At 38.6% G+C, this 20,432-nt stretch overlaps 1 protein-coding gene and 1 long non-coding RNA gene across 4 annotated transcripts in view; one reads left to right on the plus strand and one right to left on the minus strand.

Annotated features, from left to right (window-relative positions):
- DTHD1 (death domain containing 1) overlaps window positions 1-19,194 on the plus strand; it is a 68,155-nt gene extending 48,961 nt beyond the window's left edge. For 2 of the 3 annotated variants that reach the window (XM_055246076.2, XM_055246077.2), the window contains 2 exons: window positions 9,265-9,322; window positions 13,668-19,194. In XM_055246076.2, the coding sequence (XP_055102051.1) occupies window positions 9,265-9,322; window positions 13,668-13,990 (381 nt within the window). In that variant the 3' untranslated portion in view covers window positions 13,991-19,194. The remainder of the gene's footprint in view (window positions 1-9,264; window positions 9,323-13,667) is intronic. The other variant, XM_055246078.2, reaches the window with a different exon arrangement.
- Window positions 1-20,432, minus strand: part of LOC134732733 (uncharacterized) — a 49,879-nt gene that overhangs the window by 19,155 nt on the left and 10,292 nt on the right. The gene's annotated exons all lie outside the window — the stretch shown is intronic.

Below are 20,432 nucleotides of genomic sequence, written 5' to 3' on the forward strand. Positions count from 1 at the left end.
CCGAATTTAATAATATTGTTATGTTTTAGTTGTATTTTTAAGGTTTTCTTGTGTTTATATAGATGAAATTGTTTTCCCACTTACCATTTAAATAGAAGTGTTTCTTTTAAAATGTATTTATGTAGGCAACAAATATGTTTTAAAAATATATTAATAACCAGTACTATTTTGAGCACTTATTACATATGATACCCTAATTTCAGATACATGATATAACTCAGTGTCTCTTTCTAATGGCATTGTATAGCCTTACTTTTAAAAGGAGGAGGCTGAGGCACAAGGGATTACTTTGCTTAAGGTTTCAAGTTTAATGAATAATATGTTAGCAGTTGAGCTCTTTATCTCCATCTAATACTACTACCAAGTCAGTAAAATTGATATATGTAAACAGCAAGCGTAGTGCCAGAGGTACTGAAGTGACTGAGTAGAAATTTCCACATTACCACCTTCATGTTACATACAAATGTTAAAGTTACAAATACAGGATCTGGATTCTTACTGATGTCAGTTTAAATGTTGTATTTGTCATTTAGCATATATGTTTTAGTCAAATAATTTTATCTTTCTAAACTTGTTTCCTCCTTTGTACAATAAGCATAATAACCTCACAAGGATGGGTGGGTATGTTTATGCTGGACTATATACCATATTATACTGTCAAGGTTCTATAACATACTTTAAGTTTTTAGAGTAATCCCTGGTACATGGCAATTATAGTAGCTGGTATTATTATCTGGAGGAAGTATTATTTATTGTTAGAGCTTCAGATAGACCTCAGTTTCATGACTAGTTTTGCCATATCCTAGCCATATTACCTTGGAGAAGTTACATCTGTGAAATGGGGATAATAACACCACAAACCATTGTTATGGGTTTGCAATGATATAGTTACAAGTTCATCCTCACTCAATACTTACATAAGCTTTTATTTGATTTGTGATCATGTTGAACACATAACTACAGCACAAAGCTTTTATGGTAGCATTAATTTTTGTACCAGATTACTTTCTTGATCAATATAATGTCTAGCTTGTTTATAATGTAAAATCACTAAGAATTGTATGAGTCATACATTATAAAATTCAGCATACCCTTTACTGTTATGCAATAAATCAGCTCAAGTTAAGCAAAACTTGAGGTCATGCATCATAAAATTTGGCATACCCTTTACTGTTATTATTGTTTATCCTAGAGCACTTATGCATGAAGACATTCTAATAGGTGATTATTGTGATGTCTGTGTAGGATTTTTCTGATAAATAAATCTTTTATTTTGTTACTAAAATACATACAGGTAAAAGTGATAAGATTATAATAAAGTAAATAATCCTTTACTATTATGCAATAAATGAGCTCAAATTAAGCAAAACTTGAGCTCATTTATTGCATAATAGTAAAGGGTATGCTGAATTTTATAATGTATGACTCATATAATTCTTAATGATTTTACATGATAAACAAGTTATGATTTTACATTATAAACTAAGTAAGCATTGCCATTTGCTTATGGCGACGCTTACTTAGTTGAAGAGGTCTATATGCAAAATAAATACAAAGTACAGTAAGCAGGAAAAGTCAGGACTTATAATACCCTAAATGATTCTGGTAAAAATCCATACTCAAGGTACACAGAAAAGTACTAATTATATATACTTTCTTAGTCTATTGTTAATCCTATCACTTTTACCTGTATGTCTTTTAGTAAGAAAAGACTTATTTCCAGAAAATCCTACAGTAAGTACATGGGAATGACAGGAGTGTGAGGTTAGGGCAGCTGGATGAAAGAGCTATTGCCACAGATATCACAATAATAACCTATTAGAATGTCTTCATTTTATTTAAAATTAATAAAAACAGCGTGTCATTTTCTTTCATTGATTGTATAAAATTGATGCTTAGCTACAAGGCTATGTGGCATCCATGCCAAATGTTGCTAAAAGTATCAGAAAATCCTTACCGTGTTCCTTTACAGAAAAATTTGCTCTGTGCTAGAGTCCCCAGGAACTGGGAAGCAGTAGAAATTGCAGAGGACAAACTCTACAACTTCTTATGCCAAATGGCAATAGTATTGTTTCGGTTGCCCTTGAAATTAGTGACCACACAAGGAACAATTAAAAATAGGGCATTCTGGCCAGGCGCAGTGGCTCACGCCTGTAACCTAAGCACTTTGGGAGGCCAAGGTGGGCTGCTCACCTGAGGTCAGGAGTTCAAGGCTGAGGCAGGAGAAACACTTGAACCTGGGAGGCAGAGGTCACAGTGAACCGAGATCACGTCATTGCACTCCAGCCTTGGCTACAAGAGTAAGACTCTGTCTCAAAAAATAATAAAATAAAATAAAATAAAATAAAATAAAATAATAATATTGCTCTAGTATTCAAAGGTAGCATTTTATTTTTTCTGCTTAGCCCTTCAAACTATGTGTAAAATGGCGGGAAGGATTTACCATTTTCCTGACTGTCCCCTTTCTAACTTTCACCTTAGGTTTTACTGGGTGGGTATCGTGCGGAGCCCCATTATGTTTGCTGTGCTCCCTATGGTGACCTGTGTTCATTCTTTGCGGCTGGGAAGGCACAATGATGACGAGATATCACCAAACAAATCAGCCCTAAAGCTGGTCCACAATGGCAATTGTCTTTCCGCTGCATTGTCTTTCACTCTTGTTTTCATGCACATGTTTCTACAGTGACATCAGCTTAGTCAATGCCAGTACCACCCCAAAGCTCCCTGAAAGCACATTACAATGAGGGTGAGTCCCGGCCAGGCTGAAGTATTGAGCTTCTTTCCAGTCCCAAGCACTGTCAGACACTAGTGTGGTTCGCCCTCAACCAGGAGACCCGATCACACTTGATTCTTGATATTGCATCTATCACAGAGGAAAACAGTAAGAGCTCCCCATCTTCCACACAATGTTTTTTAATTTTCATTTTTTTTTAATGAAAGGCAGATGAGGTAACCAAGGAGAAAGCAATTTTTATATAACTCAGATTTGAGCTCAGGGTCAATGCTGAGAGTTCCAGACATGCCTCATAAGTGTGCAGAGAAGGAAGCAGCCTAGAAAGTTATTTGCGTAAAAGCTGAGGTGTTCCTGGGGTAAGAAATGGACCTGAGTTTCAGAAATAACTGCGTATATGAGATATGACTTGACAGAATTCTGTATGCAGGGGAGTTAGGATGGTTTTACCTAAAAATGCATGCACATATTTTAAAAATTTAGCATATAAATTCATTAAATACATATGAATGTATTAAATATTGCATGTTAAGTATATAATATGTAATATAAATATACATTATTGTATACCATAATTATATATAGTATATGTTACATATATGTGAAATACACAAATACATATCATATCACACACTGAAAGCTTTAGTCATCGGGGGCCAGCAAGTGTTTAGAGGCGAACACTGCAGCTATTGGTAAAATCTATCTTCCAGTTCCACTCCTTAGATGCATGATTATGTCTGAAGGAAAAAGTTTTAATTGAAAAACAGAAGGCCTATTTTATTTAGTTCTGTGGCATACCAAGACACAGTCAATATTACTTTAATGTCATGTGACATGAGGGGTAGGAAGCCACTTCCTTTATCCTATCATGTTTTACCACACAGCTCACATACTAGGAGAGCTTAGGGTGGCCACTAACAGAGAATTGCTTCCCTTGGGAGAGAAGCAGGAGAGACCAAGAGCTCCATATAAAGCAGGTGCAGCGGGATCACTGCTGGTGGGACCCAGGACAGCAGTAGTAGGGCAGCAGCTGTGCGAACCTGCGGAAACCACAGATGTCAGCTGGACCTATGTGGCACCATGAGAGCAAAACTGAAAGACAGGTAGAAACCATCATGGCATGCTACGTGGTGACAGATGCATGGGGAGAAGCTGCTGTGCCCACAGAAGGAGTGTAGAGGGCTGCATGGTCCAGCTGAGCACTGGGGGGCACCTAGTGGAACAGTGTGGATACCACGAGAGTAAAGCCCATGGAACTGCCAGAAATACTTGAGAAAACTTTGCCAGAAGCTGAAATTTCTGCATGAGAAGACGGGCCCCAGAGCTAGGTCATCTGCGTGATTCCTGTGAGGTAATTTATGAAATTATTTAATATAAATTAATATTTTTATTACAACATCCCTATAGATTTAGGTAAGGTGAAGCAATCTGAAGTTTACTTTTGTCCTGATGTGACATTAGAAATCTTCACATTAGAAATCTTCATCACTTTTTGGATAAAGATATTTCTTTCATTCTTCCATGCATTCATTGGGACACATTTATAGGGGTGCTAGTTGAGAATTCATGTAGGGTTTGATACTTGATTAGCTTTTTCTATGTGCACTCAGCCTCGGCATCAGAATCACCCAGTTGCTTATTCCAAATGTGGCCTTATCTGAGACCAGTTGAATCCAAGTGTGAGCTTCCCTTTTTTGCCCTTTTCTCAAGGTTCATTGTCAGGAACACTCAGGTTTGAGAACCACTGCCTACTTTTCTTTTTTTTGGGTTTTTTTTTTTTTTTTTTCTTTCAGACAGAGTCTCACTCTGTCACCCAGGCTGGAGTGCAGTGGCACGATCTCGGCTCACTGCAACCTTGGCCTCCCAGGATCAAGCGATTCTCTTGCCTCAGACTCCTGAGTAGCTGGGACTACAGGTGTGCACTACCAGACCTGGCTAATTTTTGCATTTTTAGTGGAGACAGGGTTTCACCATGTTGGCCAGGCTGATCTTGAATTCCTGACCTCAGGTGATCCACCCGCCTCAGCCTCCCAAAGTGCTGGGATTACAGGCGTGAGCCACCATGCTCAGCCCACTGCTTAATTTTCTTAGCGAACAGAAAACTAAACGCCTCGTGAAAGAGTGGTAGACAGGGTATAAGGCATGTGTTTCTCAAAAAGCAGCAGAGATCTGAAATGTGTTCTGTAGGAAATGGTGGAAGAAATCTTCACGGATACATAAAAACCTTGCTGTGCAGATTGTGTGAACAGCTGAAATTGCTGACCTTAAATGTATGATGATAACAATCCTTGTGACTGTCCATGGAGGGCCATTCTGGCTATGAAGTATTTATTAAAGGTATGATGTGCTGAACATGTGGCAAATGTAAGTACTGATATAAAAGAAGATGCAGAAGAGGACACGATAAATCACTGAGTGTCTAATTGGGGAGAGAAAACCACACATATGAATGGCATTAACAACAATATAATATTAAGCTGTTAGATAAATTGTGTGATAGTATAGTGCATAAATTCCCAAATAAGAAACTAATTTATAAAAGAGGTAGAATTTGACCAGTTCCTTGAAAATATGGCAGGATTTGAAGGGGCGTATCATTTAAATCGAGAGACGGTATCATTATGTGAATACAAATTTTTTTTAAGTTTTTTGAGAGTGGGGGTGTCACTCTGTCATGAAGGCTGGAGTGCAGTGGCCTGATTTCAGCTAAGTGCAACCTCAGCCTCCCAGGTTCAGGTGATCCTCCTACCTCAGCCTCCCAAGTAGCTGAGACCACAGGAGTGAGCCACTACACCTGGCTATTTTTTTGTATTTTTTTTGTAGAGATGAGGTCTTGCTGTGTTGTCCAGGCTGGTGTCAAACTCCTGAGCTAAAGATATTCTCCTGCCTCAGCCTCCCAATGTGCTGGGATTAGAAGCATGAGCTACTGCCCCCAGCCAATAAAATATTTTTTACCACTTTGTGTGTATAACACCTTATCTACTATGATGTCTAACATATACAGGAATGAGATATACTTTCCTGGCCCTCAAAATTGTTAAGTCTGTCGATTAAAGGAAGACGATGAGGCTGGATCTTGGAGCACTGAAAAGCCCCAAGGAGGGTAAAAAACTTTTGGAAGTTCCTTGGGAAATAACACTGGGTAATAGAGTAGATGTAACCAAGTCCAGTTTGTTGAGTTGCACACAAAAGATCAAACTTTCTCACCGATGAGTTCAAGTAAACAATGGTTTACTTAGCTTTAAGAATTCAATACAGGGCTATAATTAGGGAGCATGGAAAGAGTAGTCCGTAATCAAAGGCATCCTAACGATAGTGGCTATAAAACTCAAGACACTCATACCTCTTTCCGGTGTAGGTGCCTGTCTTTTGTTTCAACTTTTTCAATGACTTCTAAATAGATAAGGCTTGCCTTGTGCTTAGCAGCATAAATAAGACACATCTGCACATATCTGAATTGCTTATATTTTTATACTGATGCCCTCAAGAGGCTTATAATTCAGGGAAAACTGCCACATAAGCCCCACTATACCCATTTAAATGTGGATTGTGCAGCAAGGAAACAGTTTATAGAGAGCTGGAGAGTCACGTTTAAATATGTCCAGCATTTCTCCAGAGCAGTGACATGTTGCAAGTGGCATTTAAGATATGGTAGGTGGCAAATTAAAATATGCAACATTAACATAAAACAGATTACTTGAGAGGAATAAGAAATATTACTTTCACAAAAAGAACCTGAGAAAATGTAATCGAATGGCACCTTTTGTTGTTGTTGTTGTTGTTGTTTTGAAGGGAAAGCAGTTTTGCTAACCAAATGCTAGCACTTGGGGGAATGGCCAAGCTAATGCCTTCAAATGACCATTTCAACATTTTGGGCAGAGTGAAGGAGTTTAAGAAGGAAAAGGTGTGGAAAGCATGCAGGAGTCATGCAGGAGAGTGCAGGTCTGAGTGTCTTGTTGTAATGGCGAGCTGGAGTAATGACCCATCTGGAGGTCTAGTATGTGTGATCCTGACTTCAGCCTGGTAGTGGTAGGCTGTTTGTAACTCCCCCTAATAGGGAGGATTCCACAGCTCGGTCTCTCTGCCTGGTTTGTTTCAAGATTGGCCCCTGGAATTTCTAAGCAAGCACATCCTTAGATAAGCAAGCATGGTTCACAGAAGTGCCTGGTGGCAAAGGGAGAAACAGTTTCAAAGTATATTTCAAGGCTAAAAGCAAGAAAATAAAAATAAAAGTTTTAAAATGCATTTTGAGGTTGGGATACTCAGTTACAGAGTTAGACTTGGAAAACTGTGGAATAGAACCTCCAAGTAAAAACTAAATAATAACCAGAGAAGTGCCTTTAAAAGCATCTTTTGATTGCAAGGAGGCAAGAGAGGAAAGTGGGGGGAAATGAGAGCTGTTTCTGCTAAGGAAGGCATCCAGCGAGCCACACAGGGATGCTGGGAACCTGTGAGAGGGGAGACTGCATGAGGCCAAATGTTGGCTGACTGTTCATCTTGTAGCTGACCCTGAGCACCAGGGAGGTTGAAAAGGTAGTGTGCAAAGCGAAGAAGGGCACAGACCAAAATCATGCAAAAAAGGCTTGGGAGCATGGAGAGGAGGAAAATGAAAGTGAAGGGAAAAGAAGGCAACGTTGAAAATCCTTTATGAAGGGGCCACATAGGAGACCAACACAGTGCGTGGAAGTCTAAAAAGAGCCTGAGCTACCCCAATTCACTGCTTCTATGGTTGTGCATCAGGTGAGGTATTTGAATTGCAATTTCATGTACGTGAAAAAAATTTAAACACTGGAACCATTCTCTGTGCATCAAAATGCGATGAGACATCTGTGAACAAAGAGTTATGGAGGGGAAAACTACTGATATAAAGAAAAGTCTCAATATGTATCTCTTGTCCAAGGCCATGGGCCCTTTGATGGGAATGATACAATCTGCTGCATTATTTAAATTAGTATTTCTCTCTCAATATTTTCAGGGGTTCAAACACATAGTTGATGCCTTGAAAATTATATGCATTTATTTTGCAGTGCTACAGTATAATAACATACTTCAACTCATGCTATGTTTCTTAGTTTTTTCCCATTAAAACTTCTTAATGGAAGTTTTATATGCTTCCATGTTTCTGTAATATTTGTGACAAGAATGCCTATAAAATATGATATTCAGATTCAACTAACTTGTATTAGAGTGCTCAGTGGGAAGCGGTATGCTACTCATTAACATGTAACACTTACATCATCCTTGTATCACTGCTGTGAAATAAGCTTTAAAAAACGTTTTGACATACAGTAATTATAGATTCACAAGAAGTTGCAAAATATAGTACAGAGAAGTTCAATGTATTCTTTACCCAGATTTCCTTAGTGGTTGCATTTTAGATAACTATGGCAAGATATCAAAACCAGGAAGTTGACATCGATACAACGTGTATGTATAGTTCTCTGGCATTTTATCAGGTGTAGATTTATGCAACTACCATATTCAAGATATAGAACTATTCTATTACCAAAAAGATGCCTTTTGTGCTCCCTCACCCCTTCCCCCTTCATCAGTAACCCTTGGCAATCACTAATCTGTTCTACATCTTTATAATCTTGTAATTTCAAGAATGTGATATAATCAGAATACATAACCTTTTGAGACTAGAATATTTCTCTTAGCATCATGCCCCGAGGCCCTTGCAAATTGTCCCAAGTATCAATGTTTTGTTTTGTTTTATTACTTTAGTTCCTGCAGTGTGGATATTCTACAGTTTGTTCAACTATTTTTCCACTAAAGAACATTTTAGTTGCTTCCAGTTTTTGGCTAATTCAAATAAAGATGCTATGAACATTTGTGTGCAAGGCTTTGTGATGTAGGCATCCATAAAGACATTTCAGGGCTGAGGCTGAGCATTTAAATAAATTCTCCAAAGTGCAACGCTACTCAACCACTGGCTAAGTATCTGAACCCAGATAATTTTATTTTATCTCATATGCTGTCTCCACTATCTCATATTACCTGAGAAAAAACTGTTCTGCAGACTGTGTAGAAAGCTAGCGAAATAAATATATTTACTTCTTGACAATGTTGATTTTCAAATAATATATGCATACTGATTTGATTGTTTTTAACCTGTTAGGTGCCAGGTTCTGTGCTGAGTATTGAGGCAAAGTGCCTGCCCCACAAGGGATTTTACAAAACACAAAATACCATCTTTATAGCGTGCTGGTAGTTTGCCCTATGCTAGTTGGTTTAACAGTTTTAAATTTTAGTTGGAAAAATGTTCATTTAGAGTTAATCTGAGTGGTATAATAATATTTAAATGTGTATTCTTAAATTTAAATGTGCTGAAATATTTGGGTTAGTATACTTTGCTTTATCTTAGGAAAACAATTGCTGAGCATGCATGCACAAATACAGTATTTAATTTTGCGAGGTATGCAATTCAGTACTTCTTCCAAATAGAGATGAGGTTCAGATGAATTTTTGTTGTAGCTTATTCACAAATTAATTACTTCTTCTGTTTATTTTGTGTTCCTTTCCCCCAATAGCATAAGAAATTAATCAATCGTCCACAGAGTACCAAAAGAGTTTCTAAGGATCCTGTAGGTGAGGAATATTTGCTTTGTCATCATTATAGTGCTTCCCCACTCCCTTACATGTTATATATATGTGAATCATTTCATAAAAAGGAATGGAGAAAGTGACTTTACAATTAAACAATCATTAACTTTATTGGCCTAATAAATACTTATTTCCTGGGAAGTCATATACAAATAAACCAAACTAGCATTCTTAAATCTGCATGTAGTTAAAGCTGAGTTGAAATCAACAAGAAATATAAATGTTACTGAGTTTTATTTTATTTGTATGACTAGCAATTGCTTAGTTTGCTGACAGATGACTATACTTTGAGCTCAAATGTTGACTCTTAAGTTGTAAATCTTAAAGTACGTTCAATTCAAATCAACATTTGAAGTCAATCTATTTGAAATTGAGGTATATATTGATATGAAACCATAAGAAACATTTAATATTTGGTTGTCATTAGGCATAATTCAATTACATAATAATGCTACAGATTTCAGGGTAGAATTGGAAACTTTTATTCTATTTTAGCTCTTGAAACATTTTATTTTGTGATATCAGTGGCTACTAATGTGATAATTTATTGGTCTTCAAAAGACATCAACGAGGATGTTCTTACTAGTGCTTCAGGTCCACTGTGAATATGAGGTTGCCCGTATGGATTGGTACAGAAAATGTTCAGGTCTTATTAAATTCCATTAGGAATAGGATAGAATAAACACCACATTATAAACCCTTTCAGGGATAAATAAACTGTGTTTAAAAAGAGAGCAGATGATATAGAAAACAACAACAGCAATAGATAAAAGCTTTGCAAGTTTAATAATGCTGTTAACCTTTGAAGAATTTGATGTCCAGATAAAAGCATAATCACTGCCATCATTAACAGTCACTGGGGAATACAAAGGTAGAAGAAGGAACCTTCTTTTGGGTACTAGGAAGTTCTAGTTTATTACACAGGTTGGGACATATTTGTCCTCACATGAATCCTCCCACATGACCAATGCCATCAGAACTGCTGTAGGAAGGGTGACAGTAGATGAGGTTAGACATTTTGAGTGGGAGAAAACTATGAAAAGTTTTAAATGCCAAGTAAAGACGTTTAGACAATAGGAAGACCCTACAAGAAATTTGTTAACAGGGGACTGGCAAAATCAGATTAGACTTTCAGGTGAACCAAAACTGACAGCAGGGATACAAGTTAGAACCCTGGTTCCCGCAATAGGTGAGGAAGAAGCTAGGTAAGACATGGTTAAGATAGAGTCAGCAAGGCAGGAAAGTAAAGCAAATATTTGAGATGCTTGGAGTTAGGAACATTAGGACTTGGGTGCAGGGGATAAGAAATAGGCTATGAAAAATGTGAATAACATCACATGTCTCAGCTTGCTCAGCTGAGTGGTTGCATTAACTAAGAAAGTGAATAGAGTGAAGGAAGATCAAGTAGTGAGAAGGAAAGACCATCATTGATTATTTTGATTTTAGAAATATGACATTTGTATTGGCTGTAGTATATACTGATAGAGATAATTAGGAGATGAATATTGTGAGTGCTATACCAGGATTTAGGAAAACAATGCCAAAAGATAAAGATTGGGTAGATCTAGGATATTTCTCATAGTTAATGGTGATGGTAACATCAGTAAGAGTTGATGCATTCATTGAGGGGAGAGGGCAGAAATAGAAGAGGCCTGAGATAGGATGCAGTAATGCAGCAGTATTAGGAGGAAGAGAGTAAGCAGAGGGAAAAGAATATGGGAAGGAAGACAGCTGGCAAAGGGCAAGAGAGGCAAGAAGAGAAGCAGGGGAGGCCAGGAATTCCAAGGAGAGGAATAAAATGCTCCATGGAAGTCAGAGAAGACGCAGGCCAGGAATCAGTGCAGTGAGTAATAATTAGGAGGCCTCTCAGAAGATTGGAAAGAAAGGCTTCAATAGAGTTTTGAAGAAGGGCAAAGAATGCCTAAAGCAGAGGTTTAAGTAGTGAGTCGACAGTGAGGAACTTAAGGCCTCTAGTTTACATTAGACATTAAAAGAGTATGTGATAAAGAGAAGGAAAGAAACAGCATAATAGCTTGACACAGTAGCAGCAGCAAGGGAAGAGGAAGCCTGACAGTGTTTGTAGGAAGCAAGGAAGGAGCCTTGGTGAGGAGGAGATTCAGGGACAGGTGTGAAGGGAAAATACGTGATGAAAAACAGTGTGAGGGATGGAATCCAGCAAACACAGAGGAGTGAGATTTTGTAAGAAAGTAATTTTGAGATGAAAACAAATTTAGGAGAACTCAAGTCAAATGGCTTTGGGTAAAGCAGGAGAAACAGACATGGGCTGAGTGAAACAGAATCAGAGTGAGATTGGGGTAAAGGATAGGAGAAAAGATTTATGTCATTGTTAAGAACAAATTTATATTGAGTTTAGAAAAAATATTTTAATGGATTTTCAAGCAACTAAGGACTCAAATGGTATACAATAGCTTACAGTTTGTTGATCACATTCAACATATTTTCCTAACCTCAGGCAGCCCAGGTAACTGAATGCAATCTGAATAATGCAAGATTCAGATTGACAAAGTGAGAAAAATGAAAACTAAAAAAGACAACATATTCTAAGGCGGACACAAGACCATCACTGATGTGCGTAGTTGATCACTAGGAGCAGTGCAGGTACAGAGATATATGAGACCCTGCAGAGGTGACTGAATGACTGGGGGACACCGAGGGATCACTATAGTAATGATGACAGCAAAGAGCATATTGAGCAGAAGCAAAGGAATAGAGGCCATGGAATAAGTTTAGGAGGTAGAGGTCAGCAGTAATATTAAGGGGCTGAAGCCATGGAGGTAGAATAATTCTGGCTGAGCATGAAACATGGAGATTGGCCTTGAAAATCAGTTTCTAGTTTGGAGCCACGAGACATGTCATTGGAGTTGACAAAATTAAGGAACCACATGATCTGGGGTCAGAGGTGTGAATGATGATCCACAGGGCTGCTGATGAAGTTGCCTGTAGAGTGTTGCTGATGACGTGGATGGGATGAGAAAAGCCTGCCCAGATAGCATGGACTTCAAAATGAATGCATTGCATGGAGGTAGCAGAACACTGAGTTGAAAGTGATGATGGAGAATAAGAAAGTGCTGGCCCCTTTTCCTTGTTTTCACAGAAAGGTGGCTTTGTATTGTAAAATCAGGGTGCAATTTACAGGAGTGTGTAGGAAGAAGGAATAGTTGAGTAATGGAAGGCAGGTAGAATGCTTTCTTAACACCAGACCAGGGAAACTGGTGCAGGGGTGAGCATGAGAGTGGGAGAAGGTGGCTATGACGCAGAGGAGGGCTGGAATGTGAAAGGAGAGAGAGAGTAGGGGACAGAGGTTTTATTCAGAGTTATGGATCTAAGTTACACATCAGTAACAACCATAACAACAGGTGAACAGGAGTCAACAGAGGACGGCCCAGTGAAAAGTGTTGGTGTAAAGGATCCTCCACAGAATTGTTTTTGGGTGGTGGTAGATCGTGTCGTGTGTGTGTTTTCGTGTGTGTGTTTTCGTGTGTGTGTGAGTGTGTGTGTAGTTAGGATGTGTGTGAGGATTGGCTAGCTGCTGGTATAATTTATGCATCAGATTAGTACTAATAAGGAGAAATAGGTTTTGAACCTAAAATGACCCTTCAAAAACAGTGCTACTCGGCCGGGCGCAGTGGCTCACACCTGTAATCCCAGCACTTTGGGAGGCCGAGGCGGGTGGATCACAAGGTCACAAGATCGAGACCATCCTGGCCAACATGTAAAATCCCGTCTCTACTAAACATACAACAACAACAAAAAAATAGCGGCACGTGGTGGCATGTGCCTGTAATCTCAGCTACTGGGAAGTCTGAGGCGCTAGAATCGCTTGAACCCAGAAGGCGGAGGTTGCAGTGAGTCGAGCTCACACCACTGCACTCCAGCCTGGAGACAGAGCAAGACTCCATCTCAACAAACAAACAGGGCTACTCAAAGCGTGGTTGGGGACCTCCGCACCAGCATCTTCTGGGAGCTTGTTAAAAATGCCAAGTTTGCTCCCACCCTAGTGATGCTCAATTAGATTATGTAGAGCAGAGCGTAAAAACCATTTTAACACGCCCTCTTGGTTCTCAGGTACATTAAAATTTCATAAGCATTTAAAACTCTCTGCAATAGCTAGTACCCTCAGGAGATGATCCCAGAACACCAGGGATTCAGAGGCTTTTGATTGTTGCTCCAGGTAGTCTCATATCTCTGCACTGCTCCAAGGCCAAACAAAAGAGCAGGGAGACTTCCTATAAACAGGTGTGGAGGGTTAGACCCAATGCCTTCCCCAGGAAAGGGCCCTAACTGTGAGTGTTCGTCCTGTGCCTGACAGAAGCCCTTTGGGATAACTTGCTCCATTGGCTGGCTGAGGAGCTCTCAGAAGAAAATGCTGAGTCTCTTTCCTCAACTCTCCCTCTGCGCCGTAGCACCATTCAGCTCATCAAACTCAAGAACCCTGATGATCTCACAGAACAGATCCATGAGTTTCTTTGCTTCTGGAAAAAATCGCTTCCAACTTTCACCGACAAATTTCGCCTCCTGGCTCGACATCTCCGCAAGATTGGCAGGAGTGACCTTGCAGAAGAGCTCAAATTCAAGTGGGAAAATAAAGTGTTCACTGAACCACAGCAGTGGTTTGATGTAGCCCCTGAGTAAAAGCCTGATCATTCTTCCTTTACCCCTAGGAAAAGGCACATGGTGGGTTTTTAAGATTGTTTCTGTTAACATTTTCCTGGCAGTTTCCGAATGATATTATTTGAAGTCAGTCTGTTTAACGATGTGCTATTTAATGATGTGAGACAAAGGGAGAAGCGTGGATCAGACAATAGGAAGCATTCGTGGGTGTGAGCGCTCCTCTCTGGTTGAGTGATTATGTTTTGCAACCATGACTGTCTTGAGTTTGGCCTCACTTAACAGCGTTTGCAATTGAGTTTGACTTGTTCACATTTTAAAAGCTAAGTATGAAGAAAAGATCTGATAAGTGTAATTACTTATTAATTGCTATCTACACAAAATTAAACTAGTTTTCTGTGACTTCAAGTGTGAGCCCAAAAATATCTGAGACAGTTCTCAATCAATTTAGAAAGATTATTTTGCCAAGGTTAAGGACAGGCCCATAACAATAACACAGCCTCCGAAGATCCTGATGACATATGCCCAAGGTGTTTGGGGTAGATCTTGCTTTCATGCATTTTAGGGAGTTATAATATATCAATCAATACATGTAAGATGTACATTGGCTCAATCTGGAAAGGTAGGACAACTCAAAGTGGGGGCTTCCAGATCATAGGTAGATTTAAAGATTCTTGATTGGCATTGATTGAGACAGTTATTATCTAAAGACCTGGAATCAATAGGAAGTAAACGTCTGGGTTATGATAAGAAGTTATGGAGACCAAAGTTTTATAATGCAGATGAAGCCTCCAGGTAGCAGACTTTAGAGGGAATAGATTGTAAATATTTCTTATCAGTCCTAAGGTCTGTTGATGTTTATGCTGGTCAGCTTTTCCTGAATTCCAAAAGAGAGGGGGGTATTATGAGGCATGTCCAACCTCCCCTTCCCATCATGGCCTGAACTAGTTTTTCAGGATAACTTTGAAATACCCTTGGCTGAGAGAAGGGGCTTGTTCAGATAGTTGGGGGACTGAGAATTTTATTTTTGGTCGACTCAGGCAACCAATTCAAGTTACATAGATACAATAGAGCCTACAGTAAACAATACAAAATAAATTGGGCTGAAAGACCTGATGTCGGTGGTAGTAATTCACTTTAAAACACTTTTCTAAGCTCAAAATAAATTAAAAATAGAATAACACTTCAGCCATTTACTGCCACAAACTTTTCTTTTATAAAAATATAACTTGGAAGAGGGAAAATTCCATATTTTGTTATTAGTGAAATGAGGCAGTGCAGAGAAAATAAGTTATACAGTGAAAGAATTCAAGGCCTATTTCTTCTACTTAGGAAGAAAACCTGCTTTAAAATTAGTTAACAGAAGCCTTATTACATAAGCCCTACATATACATTATTAAAAACAAACAAGACATCTGTAAATAGAATATTAAAGTGAAAGAAAAGATGAAAACTTATCTAAACCCCTCTTTCTATTGATAATCCCTATTAGTGCTTAGTATGAGCTTTGAGTTTTTGGAAAGCCTGAAGCCCTTTAGCTCTCTGAAGCAGTTTGCTATAAATGGGACATTGAACTAGTTTCACTGACTCATTAATGCAAAAACTATTAGGTCGTTGGCTTGAAAACATCGGTAGCAATTAGTTTCAGTTATTGAATACCTAGGAATTAATTAAGTTATATTACAAAATTAAATGTTTTAATGGCTCTCAAATTTAAACGCAAGATTTCCTTCTACAGATTAACCAGGGATTTAGATAACTATTCAGTTATATATTGAAAAAGGCGATTCCAATTTTCAAACATAGTCCCATAAAGGAATATTTTATTAGTCAAGACTTTTTACATGCTGCCAGAAAGATACAATATGTATTTTCATGTATTCTTGGAGCAAAGAAAACAGACTAAAATGCTCATTGTTTTCCTGATTACAATCTAACAAAAAAGTAAAGAAAATGAAAGTTGCTTCTTATCCTGTCATTAGAGATTACTATTATTAACATTTTTGGCATAATTTCTTCTAGTTTTTCTTTTTTTCTGGAAGAAAATATTTCTATCGGTATAGATGTATCTAAGGACACTCACATATGTGTTCACCTGCATGCACACATGCTAATATGTATGTCCCCTCACACACATCCCTGCCACACACCTCTCACAAATGCACCCTCAAACACACAGGCCTACCCTTTATCAGCACAGTTTCGCGTCCACCTGTGCGCCTCACATATGCCGCCACAAACACACCCCTCCTGCACACCCAGCTCCCAACTATCTCACAGAAACACACCTATTCACATACATAAATACATGTGCACACACACACACCCCTCACACACATATAGTTTCAGATCCACTTGTACACTCTCACAAATGTCCTCGTTCACATATGCCCCACCTCCACATTTCATATACGCATACACTCATTAATATGCCTCTCCCACAGACACATGCACACACATACACAACATCTCACTTCACCTATACCACTTCACCTGCATACATACAATCTCATTAAAACACTCCCTCTCACACCCCTCCCACCTCTCTTTCTCTCTCTCACACATACACTCACATACATTCACTCACAGGCACATATACACATCTCTTCACACACACAGATACATTTTCCCCTAGAATTAAAAAAAGTACTGCACTTATTGTTGTTACAGTAAAGCAATATAAAGGTATATAAAGAAAACAATTGATCATCCCTGCAGCATCTCCTCTCTTAAGATAATCCAGGAAATCAATCCCATGTGTAATCTGTGCCACTTGGATTGAGACCTGCCCCTGAACACCCTCAGTATTGATAACCTCACCCATACCCTTGTGTACCCATTTCTCTGTCTGGTGAGCCAACCTGTATGGACCACATCAGAGATGCCTTGTTGGCTTTTGCTAATGGAAAGCCCCAGCAGAACACAGAGAGGAAGAAGGAGAGTGAATTATACTATTCCCCTTTTCCTTTTCCTCCCTGCGCTCATCTTGGCCTGGCTGTGTCCCTCGCCTGCAACTGCTGCTCCTCTCAAGAAGGCCACCTCTAGCCAACTCTCTCCTGTGCTTTGGTAACTGGTCTTCTTCTTGCCTCTTCAAGTCTAGGGGTGGTAATAGGTCTCGTTGTTTGGAGTAACTGTGTTTTTCCTTGCAGTTCCCCTATATCCTGCTCTCCCCTTTTAAAAATAAAGCCTCCTTTTATTATACTAATTTAAGTATATCACTATATTTCTTATTAAGACCCTGATTGATACCTCTCTGCACACCTTTCTTATACTCCTAGCAACTTATACACATATTTTATTTCCCAGAATGGGAGTCATATATTATATATACAGTTTTTAAAATTACTGTCTTATTAAATTATGAGTTTTTAATGTATGAATGTTTTAATAACTGTATAATATCCTATTTCATAACCATAGCAAAATAAATTTTAGTATAATTTCTGAAATTGGTTAAAATGAAATTTTGCAGTATATATTCTTTTATGTTTGACTTTTTATTCAACTTTATGTTGCTGAAATTCATCCATGTTGCTGTGTGTGGCAATGGTTCATTCTCATTAATGTATAATATTCTATTATATGCATATATTAAAATTTTCATATCGATTAGACTGTAGTCCCAGTATATACCTAAGAGCAAAATGATAGTTTACCATAGTTCATTCAATCGTGTTCTATATTCAGGACCATTTAGCAATTAAGCTTTGAACATGATTATTCATGTGTTTATTTCATACCATGGAGGTGCAAGAATGCTCTACCATTTAGAATCTATACATTTTTAATAACACCAATTTCACTACTGAAAAAACCATTACAGTCACCATTTTGCTAATTATTAAGCATCAAATTTTATAAATAAAATCTTGTAACATTTATTATTCAAATTACCAAAACCTGTGTCCATAGTCATCTTGATTAGATACTTACTATATCTGTAGTGTAAATTCTTGACTACAGAAATTGACTATCGCTAAAATGTAGCTTAAATGAACACATACATATTTCCTTGTATATTCTGAAGTATTTTATTATTATTAATTAATTAATTAATTATTTTCACACAGGGTTTCACTCTGTTGCCCAGACTGGAGCTCAGTCACATGATGTCACGGCTCACTGCAGCTTTGGCCTCCCAGGCTCAAGTGATCCTCCCACTTCAGCCTTCTAAGTAGCTGGGACTACAGGTGCAGGCCTTTACACCTGGCTAATTTTTGTATTTTTTATAGAGATGGAGTTTCACCATGTTTCTCAGGCTAGTCTCGAACTCATGGGCTCAAGCAATCCACCTTCCTTGGCCTCTCAGAGTTCTGGGATTACAGGCATTACCACGCCTCACCCTTCTGAAGTATTTTAGACTAAAATAGAAATACCTTAACGAATGAGGTAGGTAGGCTTTGAGCACATTATAATCTAATTTTCAAAACAGCTAAATCTTTTGGACAAAGTTTTGTTTTTCTAACCCAGTGTTTCTTAATGAGATGTTATTGGCATTGTGAAAGAAATCCGTTTTCAAAAAATTAACATGCACTGGCTCATAAATTGCAGATCATTCAGCATCCCTGACCTTGTCCACCAAATGAACAAAATGCCTCTTCATCCTAGTGAATGTGACAAGCCAAATATCTTATACATTGTTCTGGTTATGAGGGATAGGGGTGAAAGAGTGGGTGTTGAGGACCATGTTTTAATCAGCTTTTGGTTGAAGTAGGGCATGAAAGAAAGGGAAAGAACATCTAACGGAAATTTAGAACATTACAAGCAAACCGGGGCTTTCCCTTAAACTCTTCAACTGCTACCAGTATTTGCAAGAAATGTCAACTGCTGTCTGATGGCTTTTTCAGAAATGTTCTCAATGAGAAGTCCAAAACTGTGCTATAGAATACAAAGTTTATCTAAGGTACAAAGTCAGGCTTTCTGAAGTCAGAAGAACAGGGAAATATTGAGTGAGGTCAAAATTGTGGCTGACCACAGGCCAGGGGATTCCCTCTTAGCTTAGCTAAGCATGACTTCTGTGATCTAACCTCACCAGAATGCCTCATGCTGCCTACACATTTTGACAGACGTCACGAGTCCTCAATTCCCTCCTCCTCTCCCAAGACTCCTCTGCTAGCAATTCTCTCCCCACCACCTCTCGACATTGATTACCTAACATAGTAAATAATTTACTTACTAGTTATCGTTTTTATTTACTTTCTGCAAATAAACACCTGCTTTAATTTCCAGGGTGCTTGTCTCTTTTTTTAATTGATACATTCCTATTACTTAGAACTCTGTCTGGTACTCAATGAATGTTTCTATTTTGTTTTCCTTACTTTACAGGCGAGGAAACTCTGAGTTACAGGAGTAGAGCCTGGATTAGAAGCCAGATGATTATATTTTCAAAGTCCTTTTTCTTTTACTTCCACATTTCTACCCCTTTCCCTACACCCAACTCCCCACCGTTTCTCTCTCTTCCATAATGTCTGATAATATTTTTTCAGTTTCTGAATACCCCGGACTGGATTAATTGTCCGTGGAACTCTATTTTAAATCCAGCTCTAACATTTCTATACACCGTTGTAATTGCCTATTTATTTGTACTTTTCTCCAACCAGTTTGTAAGCTTCTTGAGAGCTGAGGATTGAGTAGTGTTCATCAGTGAATTTTCAGTTCCCTGCACAGAGCCCAGCACATAGTAGGCACTCAATACATCTTCACTGAATTAATTCATGAATAACATCTACACACTGACATGTTATCGGGATCCTCTTTTTGTGCCCTATATTTCTTATTGGAAGCAACTTTGTGGGGATAGCTCCCCACAAAGTTGCTTCCAATAAGAAATATAGGGCACAAAAAGAGGATCCCGATAGAAGGTAAAACAATTAGCTCAGACTGTAAAAATCTGCCCCACCATTCATTTAGCTGGAATAACAGACACCGACGAAGCCACCTGCAAAGTTAACAGGAATCAGTGTTTCCTCCAAGCACATATTGCAGCTATGTGTCCCCTTCTTTGAGGGACTGCTGCTTTCTTATACACTGAGAAATTTTTGTTCTCCCAAATCATGGATTATCAGAAACCTTACTGCCTGAAATCATATCTGTGAGAAAGACGTATTCTTTTCTTGCCTGGAAGATCTAAATCAATGACACAGAAAAGCATTATTGATTTCTACCCAGTTGCAGAGCTTCAGATAAAGGGTTTCTGGATACAACATTGCATATCTGTCTCAACATTCCTGCTGCCAAGGAAGGAAAACTCTGGGTCCACTTTGCATTGCAGACCTGATGTTGACCCCTTTACACACAGCTCTGCTTTGCTTTCAGCCTCTCAAAACACTAGCGTCCACCCTCCTCCTGTGTACTCAAATAACTCCATCTTTGCTTTTATTTACTGAGGCACTCACAGTTCCTCTGTGTGCAAGTCCTTCATCGCAATGAATTAAGAAATCTAACTTTGTGCAATTTCAGGTGTGTC

This window comes from Symphalangus syndactylus, chromosome 16 (genome assembly GCF_028878055.3).
Source record: "Symphalangus syndactylus isolate Jambi chromosome 16, NHGRI_mSymSyn1-v2.1_pri, whole genome shotgun sequence".
In the NCBI taxonomy this organism is placed as follows: Eukaryota; Metazoa; Chordata; class Mammalia; order Primates; family Hylobatidae; genus Symphalangus; species Symphalangus syndactylus.